This window comes from Doryrhamphus excisus, chromosome 20, assembly GCF_030265055.1.
Source record: "Doryrhamphus excisus isolate RoL2022-K1 chromosome 20, RoL_Dexc_1.0, whole genome shotgun sequence".
Taxonomy (NCBI): domain Eukaryota; kingdom Metazoa; phylum Chordata; class Actinopteri; order Syngnathiformes; family Syngnathidae; genus Doryrhamphus; species Doryrhamphus excisus.
In genome coordinates, this window is record NC_080485.1 from 10416840 (window position 1) to 10437367 (window position 20528).

General features: G+C 44.2%; 1 protein-coding gene across 13 annotated transcripts in view; it reads left to right on the top strand.

The window, feature by feature from the left end:
- wdpcp (WD repeat containing planar cell polarity effector) overlaps positions 1-20528 on the top strand; it is a 104720-nt gene that overhangs the window by 59877 nt on the left and 24315 nt on the right. For 12 of the 13 annotated variants that reach the window (XM_058058182.1, XM_058058189.1, XM_058058183.1 and 9 more), the window contains 6 exons: positions 2981-3172; positions 8106-8709; positions 10584-10772; positions 10910-11033; positions 11841-11904; positions 18584-18725. In XM_058058182.1, the coding sequence (XP_057914165.1) occupies positions 2981-3172; positions 8106-8709; positions 10584-10772; positions 10910-11033; positions 11841-11904; positions 18584-18725 (1315 nt within the window). The remainder of the gene's footprint in view (positions 1-2980; positions 3173-8105; positions 8710-10583; positions 10773-10909; positions 11034-11840; positions 11905-18583; positions 18726-20528) is intronic. The other variant, XM_058058192.1, reaches the window with a different exon arrangement.

Genomic DNA, 20528 nt, shown 5'->3' on the forward strand with positions numbered 1-20528 from the left:
CCTGGATGCATCTCTAGTGAGGTAACTTTCAGTTTTTATGTAACAACCTCACCCAGATGACCCACTGCCCAGGTGATCATGATGTCTGGGAATCTCAAATGTCACCCAAGGTCACTCTCGGACATGTCCATCATTTGTCTGAAGCTATCTCAGTCCACCTCAGCCCATACGGTACCTCCTCCTGGATCAGTCTTTGCTTCTCCCTTCCTCTAGCTTTACCTTAGCTAGATTTTGACAAACTCAGTAGCCACTGGGCATCCCACCAGGATGCCGTGCATTCGCTCATTCTGTGGCATCCTGGTTGTCCCCTCTTTTGTCCTGTTTGGACCTACACCTGCTGAAGGTGTTGACGGACTCTCTGTAGAGGAGGACTTCTCTGGCTCAGGTCACCTTGAACTCCTCTGCCAGACTGCAGCTTGGTGTTTTGCTGGAAGAATGCAATGCCGCTAAAGCTCCGTGGCAGGCCCAGCCACCTGCCTGGAACTGGCTAATCTTTCTTTCAAAACCCTCCACAATGATGATCGGGACTTCGTAGACTAGCAGTGACCACAGAAGACGAGGCTTTTTTCCACATTCAGCAGCCACCTTTCGAAGTCATCACTGAGTGTCTCCCATTGGGAAGCAGAACTGGTCAGTCACTTTTCCTTTCGTCATGAATAAGGACCTGGACTTGGACTGCAGATGTGAAGCTCATTTATGTCCCTGTTATGAGCTCTTCAAGACCTTTTAGAGAAGCAACCAGATGATGACAGATGTTGTCTATAATGTGAGATCATCCATACATGCTTTAATTTTCTTCTCTGGGATGAGGTATCAGCTACGGGCCGGCTCCACCAGCTTTATTGGTATCAGTCCATAAGCATTGGCAATCTGGAGCCACAGCCAGGCTAGTTCTATTAATGTCGTGCATATGCCTATATACACTATTCTGGTACTCCACTACTCCACTATTGCTGATGCTCTTTGGCTTTCTTCAGGGTGGGTTCCTTGATGTTAAACAGGATGTTGGGTTCAGGTTGACACATAAGAGCTGCACAGAGGCGGAGAGCTTGCTCTCTCATGCCATTGCTGTAGGTGTAACTGAGGTAGCGGTTGATGTCCACTGCACAGTTGAGTTGACCACTGCCTTTCTCTCGCAGCAACCAGAAATGACTCAATAAGTTGCTGCAGACATCAGCATCCAAAGGAGGAGCCTTGGTAGCTTGTAAACTGTTTTGAAATTGTTCTATAATGAATTTATATGCTAATGCAGATATCATAATATATATCGTTATATTATATGTTAGGAGGTTGCAATGTATGCAATATGCAATACAGATTTTCGGCCATATCACCCATCTCAATAGCAAATTACACAAATCTGATGAAATTATGACATTTCATTATATTGAAATTGTCTTTCATCAAGCAAGGACACTGGAGCTTCACTGCTGATGATAGTAGTGTACTTTTGTCCATCTTTGCTCTTACAACGCCAGCTGGTGACCGACAATGACATCATCACATCACTGCCACACCCTTGTGTGTGTCCAGATGTGTGTGCATGTCTGGGTGTGTGTTTTTTTTCTTTTTTAAGCAGCAGCTACCTTGCACAGTGCTTGCAATGTATGTGTGCACATTTACTACCCTTCCCCCCCCAACTCACAGTAACCGTAGATACATGCATCGCTTGCCCTGGTCCAGTGGGCTAAGCTGGAAGGGGAACGAGGGAGGGGGGGGCTACAAGGAGAGGCTCAGCTAATCCGGCCCACAGAAAAGTGGTTTCTGATTATTGCTGACCAGCAAACGCAACAAAATATAAAAATATATTTATCTAGGAAGAGATGAGAGGGCATGCAGGGGCTAGATATATAGTACGTTATTAACACAGTAGGGTTTTTTTTTCCCCATTTCAGCTGTCACTGATCCACCATTCAGCTTTTTTGGGCAGCACTTTATACCCTTCCCTCTATCATTTCCATTCATCCCTCTATATCCTCCTGGGAACCAGCCTATTCATTTGTGTCCTCTGTAGTACACATGTGTTTTTGGTGTACTGTTGTCCCTTGTTTATCACAGTTAATTAGTTTCAGACCTGACCGTGATAAGTGAATTTTCTCTAAGTAGTAGTCAATATTAATAAAGTGAATATTTTCATAGTTAATGCTAACTTGCTAAATGTGAACATTATTAGAGCCCTGTAGACATGAAATAGTCATGTTCATACTCCTATTATTCTATGTTCCCGACCATTAATTAATTAATCACTTTTTTCAAAATAAACAAAATGGTGTGGGAGTGATATTCGAACCATGGGATGGCGAGAGACAACTGTATTACATTGCTCACATAGTACAATTTGCCGTTTTACAAAGTTTATTCAATCCTACCCCTCATCTGTTTCACAGCTATTGCAATGTACATAGTGTTATTTTTCATTCATACATTCATTTTCTACCGCTTATTCTCACGAGGGTAGCGGGGGTGCTGGAGCCTATCCCAGGTGAGAGGCGGGGTACACCCTGGACTGGTCGCCAGCCAATCACAGGGCACATATAGACAAACAACCATTCACACTCACACAGAGTCAGTCATGGTAATAAGGAGAAGTCCTGAGTTGGCGATCACAAAATGGTTTGAAGCCAGTGATGATGGAGAAATATCCTGAAGATGTCTGCACCAGATGGTCAGAGAAAGACAAAGTCCAGGTCCTGGCAGTCATGGCAGGAAAGTAAACAGAGATGGTTGAATATCTGGGCAGATATAGAGGTGGATGGTCATTGCATGGATGTGAAGTGACAGGAATACCGTACCTTAACTAATGTGGACGTGTTGTAAGAAAAAACATTTAGCAGATGTGTGAATACAAATGACACTGATGCTTAAATCTAAATAATGAGAAACATTCCAACTACAGAAATGAGTGAATAGTGTATGTTTCAATGTCTGCCCCTGTCTTCTGTCTCAGCATCTTGTACCTTTTACTTCTTTCCTTACTCAGGTGAAATGTGTGGAACTATCAGGATGGGCACATGGGCCCCACCAAGGCCTGGCTGTCAACCGCTTGCAGGACTTGGCACTGTGCTGGTGGAGGTGTAGTGAGCAAGATGAGGAGCTGTTGCCCTGGTCCCCTGCAAACGTGCACAGGAACAATCTGGTCCTGTTGAGCTGCTCACCCTCGGAGGGTCTCCAGGTATAGCACTCATTCCACTTCCTTTTTTTTGCCTGGTCTGATACTTCAGACGTAAAATCCGTTTCATCATGTTTGACCAATCAATCAAAAATGTCACCCGCTTGACACAGGCCATTGTCTTATAGGGTATAACGAGCATTCAACTAAAGAATTAGGCGATTTTTACCAGAGATGACCAGCATTATCAATAAATGATTTAGGCCAAAATTGACTTGTTTTAATAGAATGATGTTATACAACTTTTTAAATTAATCACTCAGATGAAATTTGCTCTGGTTATGTTATTGTATGTTATTTTATTTGCATGACAGTATGGTCATGTTTCCAATGTATCGTCTGCTCTCTGTATGACATGCGTAGAAACGATTTCATTAATTAAATGACGTGTTTATTTTGATTACTTCGTAATCTTTGCGTTCTATCATGTACATTTATAAGTACAAAAGTGTTTGGTTTCAACTGAACCATTCAACATTGGGAATTGTCACTTGGGCATAAGAACACAGAACTTGCCATTTAAAAAAAAAGAGAAAAAAAAAGAAAGAAATTGTAACATAAAAAGGTATCGGTTCAGTTTTTGTGTTTGAAGTTGTTTACATGTGTTTTCATGAAGTGTTAGTATATATAGTCACATATCTGCCAAGGATTACTGAAAGAATATGTGTGCTATATGGAAATAGGGTCTACAGTGTATCTCCAACTGTATTCATCAACAGTCAATGAATGATATGCATTCATTTGTGCAGTCTGCAAGAAATTTGTTTACATTCCCCAACCAAATAACTATCTCCTTTCAAAGTCGTCGGTGCTCTTATTCGTATGCTTAAAACGTACATTTAAAACCCACAAGCAGCGGTGCTGTTTGGCGTGCAGACCCGTGATTGTGGGGGATGGGATTTGTGTATGGCGTGTTAGTCACCTATAGGGTGGCACCTCTCCTGGATGCACCTCCGCGCTTCACCGTGTTGAATCCGCAGGAGGCAAGCCGGCGGCGCGGCGTGAAGAACGCCCACACGGCATACACAGTTGAGAACTCACATTTACGTACGTGCTCCTTTTAAGCACATCCTCCTGGCCTCTGGCAAGATCCCCTCCCCGAGAGCCAATTGGCCTGACGCCGAAAAACACATGAAAGATCCCAAATTACCGATCAGGAGCTTAACTCCGCTCCGCCCGTCATGTACCTTGTTAAGCGTATGCAAAATATTCACCTCATGGAGGCAGTTTGTAAGAGGGAGGAATGATGAGCGTTACCAATCAACAAATTCACGGTGGGGGGGGGACATGAATATTGAAATAATCAAAACAGATGTTTTGCTTTGCTTTTTTAGAACCTTCTGCACGTTTATCGTTTATCACACTCCTTCACCTCGAGTATTTTCTCTCTCACACAGCACCCCCTTCCAACCCCCCCTCCAACACCTACACCCGTTGCGTTCTCTTCAGAGCGGCATCGTTGCTCTAATGAAAGCGTTTGTTGTCACCGTTCAGATGCGGGGTGTGAAATTAAGCGAGCAGTTTACGTGAGAGCCGTGGCGGGAATCAAACGGCGGGCGCCACATTGCGAGACGCCAGCTACTTCAATCACTTCAAGCTCATGTGTATGTTCCTTTTGTTCACCTCGCTATCTGCCGCACTAAGCCAATTTTCTAGCCAGTCTCTCGGTATTTGTAAAAGTCTGATTTCTTCCCCTATGTGGTCTTAATTCATATGCCCCCCTCCACACACGCACACACACACACACATGATGCTGATAAAGTGGAGCCATGGCATACTGAGGGGGTGCAAAAAAAAACCACATAGACAGTTTGTTTTTATGCAGCCTGTTAACATATTTAATGATACTTCATGCTTCTTAACATCAACACACACACACGCACACACACAGTTTGCTGGCATTTATTATTCTTAATGAAATGTAAACACCACGTGAATGTTTTCTTGCTTGCATGTGTGGGTGTGTGTGTGTGTGTATGTATTTTATTCCCTCCCTGCTGCGCATGACGATCCTGTTATCTGTCACCAAACAGTTTTTCCGCACTTGTTTGATCTGTATTTTCCTTTTTTAATTACTATTTACTTTGGCATTGCGCTGCTCGGCGTTTTGTAGCTGGTAAAGCAAGAAACACTCTAAAAAGATTGTCCACCTTATTAAATGGAAACCATTCGTTTCAACATTCTGCCGGGTATTTTAATCAATGCTTGATTGCTTAAAAGACTATATTGGAAGCATAAAATGTAAATGTTTATATGAAAAGCTGCATTATGCAGAGAGTTCAGGCGGTAAAAAGCACTAGAAATTTAGTATTTCAAAGCATGAAATGCTTTGGTGCTGAATGTAAAGTGCAGAATTTACCCCCGAGCTTCACTGCTTTTTAGACTTAAAAAAAAAAAATCTGCTTTTGCAGTTTTGGCTTTATTCGCAATGTCTCGACAATTATGTTCAGTGGCAGCAATTACGGTATTTAAGGTGTGTGGAATATTTTGGCAGGTAATCCTGCTGTGACTCACATCACTGCTTCAACTGCTATAACCCTAATTCACCTAAAACTTCCCGTTCTCATCCCCCACCCCTCCTGAACACCCCTCCTTCGCCACCTTCCCCACCCATCCCATCATCCCTTGACTCTCCTCCGAGTCCCTCCATCTCTCCAGTCGTCTCTTCCCCGTCTTTCTCTGCTCCGTGAGCTGGAAAATTGGCTTCAAAAGGCCACTGCTGTGAACAAGGGCCAGCCACACAGTTGGGCCCGTCCGCTTTATCTTTCACGCCACGGAGGGGAAAAAAAATGTGCCAGAGAGTGAGGGAGTGAGAGAGAGAGAGAGCGGGGGAGTGGGGGGGAATAGGGAAGAATAGTTTTGACCAGTCACTGAAACCAATAACCAGGAGAAAGCTACTTAGCGGGGGCCTCTCTGTCTGTCTGTCTGCCTGCCTGTGTTTCCCTGCTGTCTTTGGATCTCTCTCTTTCTCTCGCTGCACCTACTTCCTCTTTGCCTTTCACCCTCTCTCACACGTTACACCCGCTTCCTGTCTCCTTAAATTCCCACTTTCTCATCTGTCTGTCTGACTCGCACTTTCTCTCACTTTGGTACTCACAGATGCTCTTGACCTTGTTTTCCCAGCTCTCATTCCAATTAAATGAGCTCTGCTTCTTCCTACTTCTTTTCAGACATCTTGAACTGTGCGAGTGTAAACATGTGATGTTCTTTAATGTAACCTGTTAAGCGTGTTCGAAACAAATATTACCATAACATAGCACACAGAACATTGTGTAACTTAAAGGAGAAGGCAGAGAATAGAGGCCAACATCCTCTGGGAATAAAGACATCATCTGCCACTTTACTCATAAACAACAGGCTGTCAATCAAAGAAGCTAATGATAAGCGCTTCTGTTCAACTCAAGGTCAAACATCTTCTCCCTGAACAGGCAGGGGCTGGGCGTCAAACAGGGAGCCTGGAAAAAAGCCTTCCTCACTATGAGAAGGATACAATTTGACAACCAAGGCTCAAATCCAGAATACAGAATCAGTTGCACCTGGATTATAATCAGCTGGTGGGTGCAGGTACAGGTGGGGTTCTTGATAAAAAAACGCCCACCAGGAACCGGGAACATTGCTGGCTTGAAGGTGTCTACGGACGTGTGCAGTCACTAACGGAGCTTTTCAGGAGGGATTTCACAGCACCAAAGCCTCTATCAGAGCCTCGCATTGACCGTGGCAGCTTTGGCTAAATGAGCCCATTTCATTCCGCCATGTAGACAGAAAGAAGGATCGTCTGCTTGCCTTGCTCTCTTTCCACAAAGCCGCCCGTTTTATTATTTTTTTTGGCACGTATTGCCAAAAAAGCGAATTGGACGGGAGGAAGGGAGTTTATTTTGCCTGCACATAGTCTACGCCGGGATGACTGTCCTCCTGAATTTTTTTTTTTCCTGCTCTCAATAATCCCTCAGAGCATGCTCCTGCTGCTCCATGGGGGGTGGGCGCTGTGTGTGTTTATTTCAGATGTCTGGAAAAAGCGGGGCTCTGTGCATGTCTGGACTTGGGGTGTACCAGAGAAGGGTGACCCACTGGATGGTTTAACATCAATGATAACACATCAAAGATGAGGGAGTGTGAAGTAATCCATCTATGCTTCATCGCTGACTCCTGATACCTTGAAGCTCGATGTTCTAGTAGCTCAAAGTGCATCCTACAGTTTAATTTGGTAAATTTTATTTATATATATACGGTGTCAATTTTGGTGTGTATTATATACTTTTTCATTCATTCATTCATTTTCTACTGCTTATCCTCACGAGGGGTGCTGGAGCCTATCCCAGCTGTCTTTGGGCGAGAGGCGGGTTACACCCTGGACTGGTTGGCAGCCAATCACAGGGCACATATAGACAAACAACCATTCACACTCACATTCATACGTATGGACAATTTGGAGTCGCCAATTAACCTAGCATGTTTTTGGAATGTGGGAAGAAACCGGAGTACCCGGAGAAAACCCACGCAAGCACGGGGAGAACATGCAAACTCCACACAGAGATGGCCGAGGATGGAATTGAACCCTGTTCTCCTAGCTGTGAGGTCTGCGCGCTAACCACTCAATCGCCGTGCTAAATACAATTCATTCATTTTCTACTGCTTTTCCTCACGAGGGTCGCGGGGGGTGCTGGAGCCTATCCCAGCTGTCTTCGGGCGAGAGGTGGGGTACACCCTGGACTGGTGGCCAGCCAATCACAGGGCACATATAGACAAACAACCATTCACACTCACATTCATACCTATGGACAGTTTGGAGTCGCCAATTAACCTAGCATGTTTTTGGAATGTGGGAGGAAACCGGAATTATTAAATACAATGATATAATAATTATTTACTAAGCATATCTGGTACTGTCTGTCTCATTGTTTTGTATCTGATGAGGGTGGTCCTCTTGTTTCTTCAGGTCCTCAGCTCATCCCAGACAGAAGGTGACCTCCTAGACTGCAGCTTCAGTCAGCTTCAGTCCTACCACCTGCTGACGGTAGAAGCCCCTGCTGGACCCCAAGCATCCAAAGAGGGCTCTTGGGCTAAATCCTCTGTGTTTGAATGTCCGAGAGGACGACTGCACCGCTTGTCTGTCACTCGCATCCCACTACCTTCACATCCCATATCCTGCTCACGTCATCCCAATGAAAGGATACTCCTCCTGGGTCTTAGTGACGCCTCCGTGGTCCTCTACGACCAGCGACGGTGCGTCTCACTTTTGGCCTCCTGCCTCGTGCCGCCCACTCTCCTGGCTTGGCATCCTGCTGGAGCAATGGCCGTGGCGGGGGCTGTTCAGGGCGATCTGATGTGCTTTGATGTGGGCCTGGCACCCCTGAAGATGGGGCTGGTGGCAGAAGAGGTGACTCCGACATCTACGCTACAATTGGCCCAACATCTGCGCTGCACTGGAGGCCTGCAGAGACTACAATGGGAAACAGGTCCAGAAGGTGGCGATGAGGGTGCAGATACGCTCATGCTGGCCTTTCACGGAGGACCATTAGCTTCCTTAAGATTCCGATTGGGTATGTAAAATATATTCCTTTCTTTTATGTATTCTCACTGTTGTGGCTCTGACTCTGTAACACTGCCAAGGGACGTTAATTTGACGATGGGCGCCAAGGTGAGCAGGAGTCGCTCTCTCAGAGGTCACTCGATAATCGTCCTGGGGCAAAAGCGCCCCCTCCCTGCAGGTGCATTCTCTGGGATGCAGTTTTCCGATAAACTGTTGACGGTGGCTCTGCACTCCCTCGGGTCCCCCAGATAAAGTTTGCCAATCAAAAATGTTCCGTAGCGTATCCACACTTATAGTAAACACGGACAACACAACACAGTCTTTGTGACTTTGGAAAAGACGGAGCCACCGTGCCTCCTTGCTATGTGCTGTTCAAGTTGGGGAACTGGGGGCGGTGTGTGGGGGTGTTTTGGGCGAGGTAGGTAGAAGATGGTGTGTGTTGTCTGCATGCATGAGGAAAGGGGGAGGGTGTCTTCTAACAATGGCGTCCCCCTCCTCTGATCGTGTGCCAAGGTTTTGATGAAGGAAGCTACTGCACGTCTTTTTCTCCATGATAATTCCCCTGCCCCCCTCCTTCGCCACAGACACACACGTTTATTCTTCTATTGCTTGGCTTCTACACACACACGCACACACAAACACGTACTGTATATATACAACCCCCCCAAACTCATTTGTTTGTTTGCTCGCACTCCTTTTCTGTGTTGACTCTTTTCACAAGTCTCGCTACATGACAGAGTGAAGAAAGACTTGGCCAAGCTCCAACTTCTCTCTCTCTCTCGCTCTCTCTCTCTCTTTAATTCCATAAGAGGCAGCACCCCCACCACCCCCTGCCTGCACTGAGATATCTCATCTGGGCACACACGTTGGCCAAAACTGGGTCTGCACCATGCAGCTCTATTCTATGAAAGAAGAGCAGGGAAAATACCATTTATGTCCCGCAAATGAGAGCTGAGTGACGTCCAATTATATAACTCCAGTGTCCAGTGGTGCTAATCACTCCAATAGACTTGAATACGTTCTTGACAACCAAAGTCACTTTTTGTGCTTCACTTTTGTTGCCATTTGCATGAAATCAGTTGACACAATTATTAATTGGCGTTAGTTTTTTGTGCCCATGTGAATACAAACACCAGAAGAAATTAAATTGAATAATCAAATTGGATTTTAAGACTGTTTTGGGACAGAATTGAGAATGATCTGTTGTTTTTTTTTCCCAGTTGGAGGAGACCCCCTATAAACACACACACACACACACACACACACACACACACAGTGCAGCAGATGTATTTACACACATTAGCACACTCTGTAGGGGATTTGAGCTTTGCTAATTGCTAGCTTGTCATTTTAATTGCCCCATCACACACACAAGCATACGCAAATGATCTGCACACACTTCCTTCATTAATTTGAAAGTCATGTCCAGTTCTGCTGGTGCTGATTACTTGCACAGTTCACCACTGTGACCTTTTATTGGTTGCACATTTTATGCTTGGTAATAGATGAGCATCCCTACCTATGAAATATCCATCCATGTATTTTCTATGCCGCTTATCCTCACTAGAGTCGTGGGAGTATGCTGGAGCTTATGCCAGCTGATTTTAGGATTAACCAATTACCTAACATGCACGTTTTTGGAATGTGGGAGGAAACCGGAGTACCCGGAAAAAACCCACGCACTGGAGAAAATACAAATTGCACACAGAGATGGGCCACTCGGCCACCATGTGGTAATTAGGATGTAAATAAAAATAAATAAATACGCTATAAAAACCAGTAAATTAAATATACATCTTCAGAAAAACTAACTACAACCTTTTTTTATGACATGTTTTGTTTATTCACATTTCCATGAAATAAACTTCATTCTCAATGTGTCAGGGGCCCTGAATGGGGGCCAGCTGGGCACAGAGGAGCTTCTCCACCAGCGGCTGCGTTGTGGTCAGGTCCGAGAGGCCCTCTGCATCCTGGAGGCCATGGACTGGAGCATCATGGGACAGGAGTGCTTCCGAGGCCTGAGCTCCATCATCAACCACCTATTGAGGCACCCACTGGATACACAGACCGAAGGTATCAGTACATTATTTCTACATTATTTTAATTATTTGTCTATTATCTTCCAATTATACTTATAGAACATACAGTATAATGCACCTTTGATTAATTTACAGATTTTTACAGTTTTTTTGTTTTTGTTTTGTATGCAGCACAACTGGAAGCTGCATTAGGAGCTTTTTATGCCCCGTCTACACCTCTGCCTGGTAATGTTACGTTGGACTACAAGGAGCCAATCAGCCGATACGCACGTCGCTTTTTCCACCACCTTCTCAGGTAACACATGATCCTCCATTGCAATGCAACAATGCTTTTTTTTTACCGTTGCATTTTTAACATGTTAAAACGCTGGATAACTTTGGGTTAAGTCTTTTAAAGGACTTGGAAGACTGAATATGTCACATGTCAAACTGTAAAATAAAGTTAATCCTTGTTGCATGTTCTTAAACCTTTTACTTTGTATCTTCTATGTATTTTTAGTGCATAACATATCAAATCAAATGTAAGGCGCGAGGAGGTCTTAAAGTGTATCATGAAATTGTTTTAAGATTTAAATTATAACTAGCAGGAACTCACCTTCTAAAGTATTGCAAGACACCAAAAATCCAGAAGTGGCATCCAAAAAAATACTTCTCATAAAATGACGTTTTAACTCTTGTCCTGCTCATGATGGATATTTCAATCATCCTCACTCCAAAGGTACCATCCGTGCACCTGTTTCATGCTCACATCTGTCACAAGAACCTTTTGAAACGTCCGCTCGACTGAAATAGACGCTGTTGTTCACGCACTCGGCCACTAACGTCTCCACCACTGTTTGGCATCCCTTCTTTTCGCTTCTCTTATCACCTACCTGCATTCTTTCTCTCTCAATCAACATCAACCGAGAAAACACCCCCCCCCCAGACCATCTCATCATGTTTGTTTGTTCCAAAGCAGGCTCTGCACTGAAGGAACAACTTTAGCTTTTTTTGTACCTGCTTACTATTTGTTTGATGCATCTGAAATTTACATTCAAATTGTATTTTTGCAACTTGAAGACAAATTTTTAATGATCTCACTTCCTTGCCATTTTGTGTGCAGACATCAGCGCTTTGAGAAGGCCTTCCTCCTGGCCGTAGATTTACAAGCCAAAGATCTTTTCATGGTGAGTGATATAAATTACAATTTTGATGTAATAAAAAAAATGTGCTGATAGAAGGGCATATGGGGACAGGCAGTATGTAAAAATTAAACAAAAGCATTCAATACAATTAATTACAATATTTTAAATAACTAGAATGGTATGGAATCAGAGTCACTTTTGAACTGGGTAAAAAGCTACTTAGCAAACAGGAAGTAATATGTGAAGCTAGGGGCATATCATTTTCTATGTTGCTTAATCCTCATTAGGGTCTCGGGGGTATGTTGGAGCCTATCACAGATGACTTTGGGTGAGAAGCGGGGTACACCCTGGACTGGTCGCCAGCCAATCGCAGGGCACATTCATACCTATGGACAATTTACTGTCACCAATTAACCTAATATGCATATTTCTGGAATGTGGGAGGCCGCCTGAATATCTGCAGAAACCCTACACACACACGGAAAGAACATGCAAATTCCACACAAAGATGTCCAATGGAGATTCAAACCCAGATCGTCCAGATCTCCTGACTGTGTGACCAAGAATATACATCTATATGTAATATATCTAATATTTAGATCTTGTGGTGTACCCCAGGGGTCAATACTGGGACCAAAACTGCTCGCCCTGTATATGAATGACATCTGGAAAGTTCCAAAAGACCAAAAGCTGGTATTTGCAGATGATACTACTGCATTTGGCTTCACGGTGTGCGAGTGGTTTGCACGCAGGCCCCACAGCAATGAGACCCAAGTTCAATTCCACCCTCGGCCATCTCTGTGTGGAGTTTGCATGTTTTCCCTGTACATGCGTGGGTTTTCTTCGTGGACTACGGCTTGAATGAATATAAATGGTTGGCGACGAGTCCAGTGTGTACCCTGCCTCTCACCCGAAAACAGCTGGGATAGGCTCCAGCACCCCCCGCAACCCTCATGAGGATAAGCGGATGAACTACTGCATTTCTCACTCCCGACCCTCTATATATTGATTAAGGCCGGCATGCCTTGCTATGATGCTATAGAAAATCTATAATCCCCCCACCCCCCATTTCATTAATTATGACAAACAAATGAAATGTAATGAACAAACTTAACCAATAATGCACCAGTAACACAATAATTTTGCGGCGCAATCACTGTCATAAACTATACAACTGCCTGGAACATGTTCCAATTGTTATTTAAATATTAAATATAAAATATATTTTGCGCTTTCCAACACCTGTCCAAGGAAAGCGATGCAGTACACATCCGCTGTGTCTGAGATATAATAATGTGACACAATTAAGCCCCGGTCAGGGCCACCTGAGTTTCATATGTTGAGCGCTGAAGTTCACACACTCCAAAGAGGCTCCACTTTTGAGTATTGTACCACCTCTTTTAGCAGTCCATTCACCCTTCTAACCTTGTTACTCGCATTTGCATTTGACTTGTAACCCATTCAAGTGTTAGGGAGCAGGTGTGATGGCCGTCTTTTCAACGGCCTCGGCTCGCCTCTTGCTCCGCTCGTCCTCTTTTCTTTACTCCACTCCATGCTGAAACGCTCCTCCATGTGTCTGACCCGACCACCCGCCCCCTTTTATTTTTATCCAGCGGGGCCCCTTTTTGCTCTGAAACACTTAATACGGACCAGAGAGGAGAAGTTGCAATGAAAAGGTGACGTCGAGGCTGCATGCAGACCTTGAAAGGGTGCCGGGAAGAGGGTGTTGCGGAAGTAAGGGGTGGGGGGAGTGTCATATGTAGCGGAAAACTATCCGGAGATTGAAAAAAAGAAAACAGGCAAATGTAAGGATCAAAATAAACAACCATGGGTACAGTGGATTTTCGACTTGTCATGATCCAACATTCACGACCAGGCATTGTCATGGATTTTTCCCCCACCAAAAATGTGTACAGTACCATTCATTTATGTGTTTTTTTAATAATCCAACAGCACAGGCTATGTAAATGAAGTGCTCTTATTTTTCTCTGTGTAACATTCATTTATTTACAGAGGATGCTAAAAACAATGCTAGACCGAATGGGCAGCGTTGCATCATTTCGAAAGAGTCAAAAACAACACTGACATTTCACCCTGCACTCTTAATTAGGCTGTTATGTTACTTTAACTTGCCACTCGGCTGGTGGGGCTGGGGGTGGGTAGAGTGTGGAGGTTAATGAGGGCAACCCCCCCGTCCTTGGCCTCAACTCTTTTCTAACGTCCAACTTGCCGGCACAACTCAATAACGCATCATCGACTCGCTTAGATCCACACACTCCTCGCAGATAACTTTTCTAGAACTACACAGCGTGATATGTGATATTACAACCCCGCCACCCCCCCTCACCCCTACCACGATTTGCGCCCCCCCCCTTCTCCCCAGACCCCATTGTTTCCTAGCTCACAATGGAGGTCCTCTCGGTCTTTCACCAAAAGAAGAAACCTTTTGTTAAAATGAAACACTTTAATGTTGGCCCAAATTGAAGGGGAGGAGTATTCCAGGTGGGGGGGTGTGGGGGTTATGGGGGTGGATACCAGTGACCGAGGTGGAGTGGTGTTCGTGAGGGGAGGGGGGGCGTTACCAGGAGTCATTTACAGTTTTTTTTTTGGTCATAATTGCCGCTGTTCTGTGGCTGCCTAATTAGCCTTTGATAATGAGTTGATAAAAATAAGCAATTAGGTCATTCATAAGCCAAAATGATGACAAGTTTTTTTTTTCCCTCCTCCACCCCCTTTTCGCCCCTCCTGCTCTTACTGGGTCGTTAGCGCTTGATACAGCTTGTTAATTAAATCAAATTGTGTGATAGCAGAATCTGATGCCAGCTCATTTGTTCCCCAACGGGCCCGCTTGTGCTGGTTCTCGGAGCAAACACGTGCAGGAAGAGACGGGTTCCCGCACTATCTCCCTGCCCAATCTGACGCCAGGCTTGCTGGTGCTGATGGAAGTATGACACGTCTTCACCATTAAGCTCTCTTTTGTCTCTTAGATGAGTAATTAGCATTATGAAAAAGTCCTTAACGGCTATCTGATAGAGGTGCTAGTCAAACACAAGGCTGCTAGTAACAGGTGTGTGTGTGTGTGTGTGTGTGTGTGTGCCTGCTCAGCACATGTGCTCATGTCCAGGGATTACCGCCTGCGCTAATTAGTCAAGTGTATTTTCTCATTTGCAGACTTTTGCCTGCTTGTCAGCGTTTGCTGTGTGTCCGTCAATACAGGATAAAAGTCTGCCAAAGAGATTTTACACACGCGTGCTTGAATTTAATGCGTCATATTTATTTACCAGCAAAAACAGACTCAAAATGAGGCTGACAAAATACTACTTTCTCAATTTAATTTGTGTAAAAGTAAAAAAAAAAACTTTTCTAAGTCATATGAGGGTTTCAGATGTCAAGCTTGACAATGATGAAAGTACATTTTTGGGTGTTATGTAATGAATGTAATAGGATTTCATCAAAGAAATCTTGATCTGGGTGTAGGAAAAACCTTTTAAAGTAAAAAATACTGTATGCACCTCCTGTACATATGCAGGAAACTAAGGAATTATTTGTTACTTAGTGTCAATAAAGTAGAAAAAATGGACCTGCACTTTTTATAGAGATCAGAAATTGAAGTTACCCCCCACCTCAATTTGAATTTAATAAAATTGACAAGCGCTGACACCAGAACAAGAGTTGAGATGACGTCTGATAGCAGTCAAATCGAAGTTAAAGGCTTAAATCCCATAACAAGAGCAAATCCTCATTGTGTGTGCACACGTGTTGTGATCCCGTTTGACAGAGAACCCGCAGCCAATGTTAATGTGCTGTAAGCGCCACCGTGTGCCAGTTAACCTAATCCGTCATTTATTTGGAACCAACCCAAATATCAGTCAATATTGGGCTTTTAGCCTCGACCCCCCCCCCCCCCCCCCCCTCCCCGCTGCAAAAATGGCCCACTAAAAAACAGGCCTCTTTATCAGTACGGTTAGCTGGCGCGCTGCAACCCCTAAAGCTCTTGTATAAATAAGATTAGTGTTGCGTTTGAACGCGGGGAAATAAGAGGTGTAATATCTGATGGTTTTATGCACAGTATTACTGTTATCCCCGCTTAGTTGCGTTGATACTCTTCTCTTCTCTCAGTCTCCCGCTTAGTTTGTCTCTCCCTCTTTTCACGTTTTGCTCATTGTTTTCTTCTTTTCTCTCGTTCTCTTTCTCTTGCTGGGTCCATCTCTCCACATCCAGACGGCTTTACGAGCGGCTAAGCTGGAATAAAGTGCTCCGCGTAAAATGTTCATATTGTCCTGTCGTGAATGTCATCCAATATTTGTTCCTGCTGCGTGCACACACACATACACACTTTCATTAAAACTCCTTGTTTACTCCCCCGCCTAAAGTGTTGTCATCAATTAGGGATCCTCTCTCATGTCTAATTGAGGAGTGCCATCTTTGCGCTCACTTCAGTCCCCGGAAGCTGATTTAGTCGCTTCTTTTGAGGCCATCTTCTCGTCGGCCATTTTCATTTCCCCTCCAACCGGTTGCCTCAGAGGGCAGACACAGCACTGTAATTACCCAATCTGCTCCCATTCATACTTTTTCAATTTCGCCACCTCTCGTGCTCCCATTCCCTTACGCTCACCAGCCTCCGTTCCCCTCTGCTTCTCATCTCTTGTGGAAACTAGCAGCTCTCCTCCTCCTCTCCTCCCCCTCCCGGGGGGTACAAAAGCTGGCCTACAATATGGGGGTATTAGGGCAGAGTGCAGGCCCAGCTGGGGGCTGCCTTTAGCCAGCTGAGGGTTATCCACGGCGAGCCCTAAGTCACAGCGCTCTTGTCCTGTGATGTCGCTGAAGCGGAAGGTTCTCCTCAACATGCAGGAGCCTTTGATGGGCCCTCAGGCCCTGCACCCGGCCCGCGGAGGCCCCCGCCACTCGCAGGAGCCCCTCTGTGGGGGCCAGGATGTGATTCACTCTCACCTCAAGTCACGTTAGGAGGGTTTTCCATTCAGTCTCGCTTCTGTTGGAACGGATGTGCATGTGCGAAGGGATGCTTTTTGTGTACCACATATAGCCGTTATCCGCTACAATCATCTGTTATCACAATTATCTGTTTGCTAAATACAAGGATGAAGAGTCTTGAACCAGTCATGATGTGCTATACATATCACTATATTGACACTTACTATGATACACATTATGTCATTGGATGGTCATATCACCTCGTACTTCGGTACGGGACAAAAAATTACAAAATTAAAAAAAAATCAAAATAATAAAAATTAACTCCATAATTGTATTACGGAAAGCAGGAAGTGAACAAATGTAACGGTTACTGATTGTAAATGTACCAGATGGAGGGGTAGGCTTATAGCAGATAGAAATAAGTTTATCTATAACAAGTAGGGGAAATCACTTTTTGGTAAACAATTTGATGTGCAATTACAACGATAATTACATCAAAATTACTTCGGTATGTGACAAAAATAAATAATAAAATAAAGAAACTTGAACTATATTAGGAAAGCAGGAAGTGAACAAATGTAACTGTTACTGATTGTTAAAGTAGGATTTAATAAGCTTTAATAAGATTTAATAAGTACCAAATAGAGGGGTAGGATTTAATAAGCTTTGCTTCTTCCTACTCCTTTTGGACATGTGGAACTGTGAACTGATTATGTGATGCATTCAATTGTAATCTGATGCATGTTCAAATGAAATAAAAGCATTACCATTACCAATTTCTATAGTTGGTCAACTCTGTGACCTCCAGTTCCTTTGCATTAGAGCAACTCTTTATGATGTGTCTCTATTTATTTATATTGAGAGCAATCATTTTAAAATTACAGGCAATCGGTGGAGCTGTGATTATTTGTCATTTTTATTTCCAGTGCGGTCATGGAGTGGGTATCTGTAAATGTTTTTGGTATGGTCCTAATTAAAATTAGGATTATTCTTGGAGGGACTGTAGGTACAGTATTTCTGAATATTTACAATTTGGCCCTAATTGTGCTCTAAGGCAGCTGAGGGCTTGACTGTGCCTTGACGCCTTTTTATTTACCAACCAGTGCAAGTCTCATGGGACAGTTTTAATCTCATTTATTTAACCAGTGCTTTAGTTTTTCCCGTTAAAATGAATAAGATGAATTGACCTCAGGTGCCTGTTGTTTCCTCGAGGGCCCCAAACACCAGTGTGATGCGTCGTGTTCATTGATGAATGGTACGGCAGCCTTGAAAAGTAATCAGCCTCCCGCTGGCATCGTTTAGCAGCGTGCGCTGCCTTCATGGCTGTTTTTGGGCTCAAAGAGGAGACACAGAGACTTTTCCAACAGGCAGCTGTGCTAATACGCTCGGCTGGATGTGTTTCTGTGTAAAGAGAGGAAAGCGGCGTCTCGCTCCCTCGCCTCCTCTCCCACTTTTGAAATGTGACAGATAACATCCCGCCACAGTTCAAAACCACAGAGATGTAGGGGTGCACGGGGGTAGTTTGGGAAGGGAGGGAGGTTTGAGGTGCAAGCAGGCTGATTTCAAAGTTTTTTTTTTTCTTTTCTACAGGAACCGACATTTCATCCAACCGTTGCTCTGTCTGATGTCGGGCTTCAAACATCTCATTTTTCATTTCATCTGTTTCCTCTTTCTCCCGCCAAAATATCCCGGCACCCCCCCCCCCCTAAAAGAACTACTGTATTGTCACTGTCGCCTAGATTCATTTTAGATTAACGTTTCTTTCTTTCTTGCTTTACCTTCAAAGGACCTCCATTATGTTGCCCGCGATAAGGGTGAGGTGGTGCTAGCGGAGGTGGCCAAGGGGAAGGCCTGTGAAATGGAGGCGCGGACCCTCGGAGTCGACGGTGAGGAAATAATCACGATGATTAACCCAAAAGACACTGAAGGTGACTTGCTTCCCCCCTACACACTTCTCCTTTATATCTAAAACATCCACATTTAAAGGCCTCATCTTAAGACGAGCGTTGTATTTTCACGCTTTTTTAATATCAAGTAAGATCATGTTGGACAAGTGAAATGAATTAAAACTCCTTGATCATTATGGCACACAAAGCCAAACGGACAGTGTGACAATCTCATAAAGACACTTATCAAGCAGAATTAACCATTTGTTGGTTTTGTTTGATATTTAGTCCCAATTTGTGATTCAAAAAAAAATCTAATTCCAGCCTGATGAAATGCATTTAAGACACCAAATGGCTTTAGAGACCTTTTTTTTTTTCATCACGACTTCAGGCTGTGCTGCTGCTCTTTGACAAACACTCCCAAGAGCACATACCAGAGGGGATCAAGGCAACTTGCTGATTACACACTCACAATTCCTCACTGAGGCTTGTGTGGCTGACGGCCCAGCCGACGCCACTCAACGTTTGCGTGGAAACTAGATGAACATGTCTGATGAGTCCTTCATCGTTGCTTAAAATGCAGCAGAGGGCTGAGAGAGTGTGAGAACAAGGAGGCCAAAATGAGGCGCGAGAGGTATTTAACTTCTACGGCATAAGGTCATACACCTACGGGCCACATGCTGCTCAACGAATTAAAATGAGTATTTTTTGTGTGTGTGTGTGTGTGTGTGTGTGTAACTGTGAGGCCAGTTTGCGTGAGGTTTCTCTTTCTTCCCTAATGTGATGCTCAACACGCGCCCTCATCCTGCTTGTAAGCCTCTTAATTGTCTCCTCCGTGATTTGTCTCCATCACCTGCAGCACGTCCTATCCTTGGACAAACAACAGTGTATTTGGAAGGAGGGAGGACAAGAGGGGGAGGTGCTTTTTGTTTGGTAGGAAAGTTAGCGTGCATCTTTGTAGAGGTTCTGCATCATAGGGACAATTGTATTGGGACGTTGAAGAAGGCGATAACATACAGAGTATTTTAGTTGTTTCTGAATCTTAAATCTTCATATCAGAAAAAAGCATTTTGGACAACTCTATGCTCCAACCTTGAGCGGAGAAGCACTAGAATGGAGATGGTATAGAAAGCCTTCTCAGAAGAGTTGAAGCCGTGGTAGCACAGGAGCAATCAACTTCGCTTGTTCCTCACTTTAAAATGTTTGTAATTTAGGCGTATTAAAACTTTTTCCCACAAGGGCCACATACAGAAAAAATGAATGGTTCTGTGGACTACTTCTATATTTTAATATTTAAATGATATTGTTCATCCACCCTCGGCCATCACTGTGTGGAGTTTGCATGTTCTCCCCGTGCATGCGTGGGTTTTCTCCGGGTACTCCGGTTTCCTCCCACATTCCAAAAACATGCTAGGTTAATTGTCGACTCCAAATTGTCCATAGGTATGAATGTGAGTGTGAATGGTTGTTTGTCTATATGTGCCCTGTGATTGGGTGGCGACCAGTCCAGGGTGTACCCCGCCTCTTGCCCGAAGACAGCTGGGATAGGCTCCATTAATGGAAATTACCATTTAAAACATCAAAAAAAGAGTTGATGAACCAAACATGCTGAAATGACATTAAACAACGGCAAACCTTGTCGGAACCTACTCTTACGGAGCGTGAATGGAAGCTAGCGGGGTTAGCTTAGTTTAGCATGCTAGTGCGTGTGAGTGTGTGAGCGACACAGGATGGATGACAAAATATTATCACCGCATTGTGTTTTACCTCTTTAATGTAAGAAGCGTTTTACAATGCCCGATGACGACGTGCAGGTTCTGAGTGCCAACAGACGAGAAGCACGTT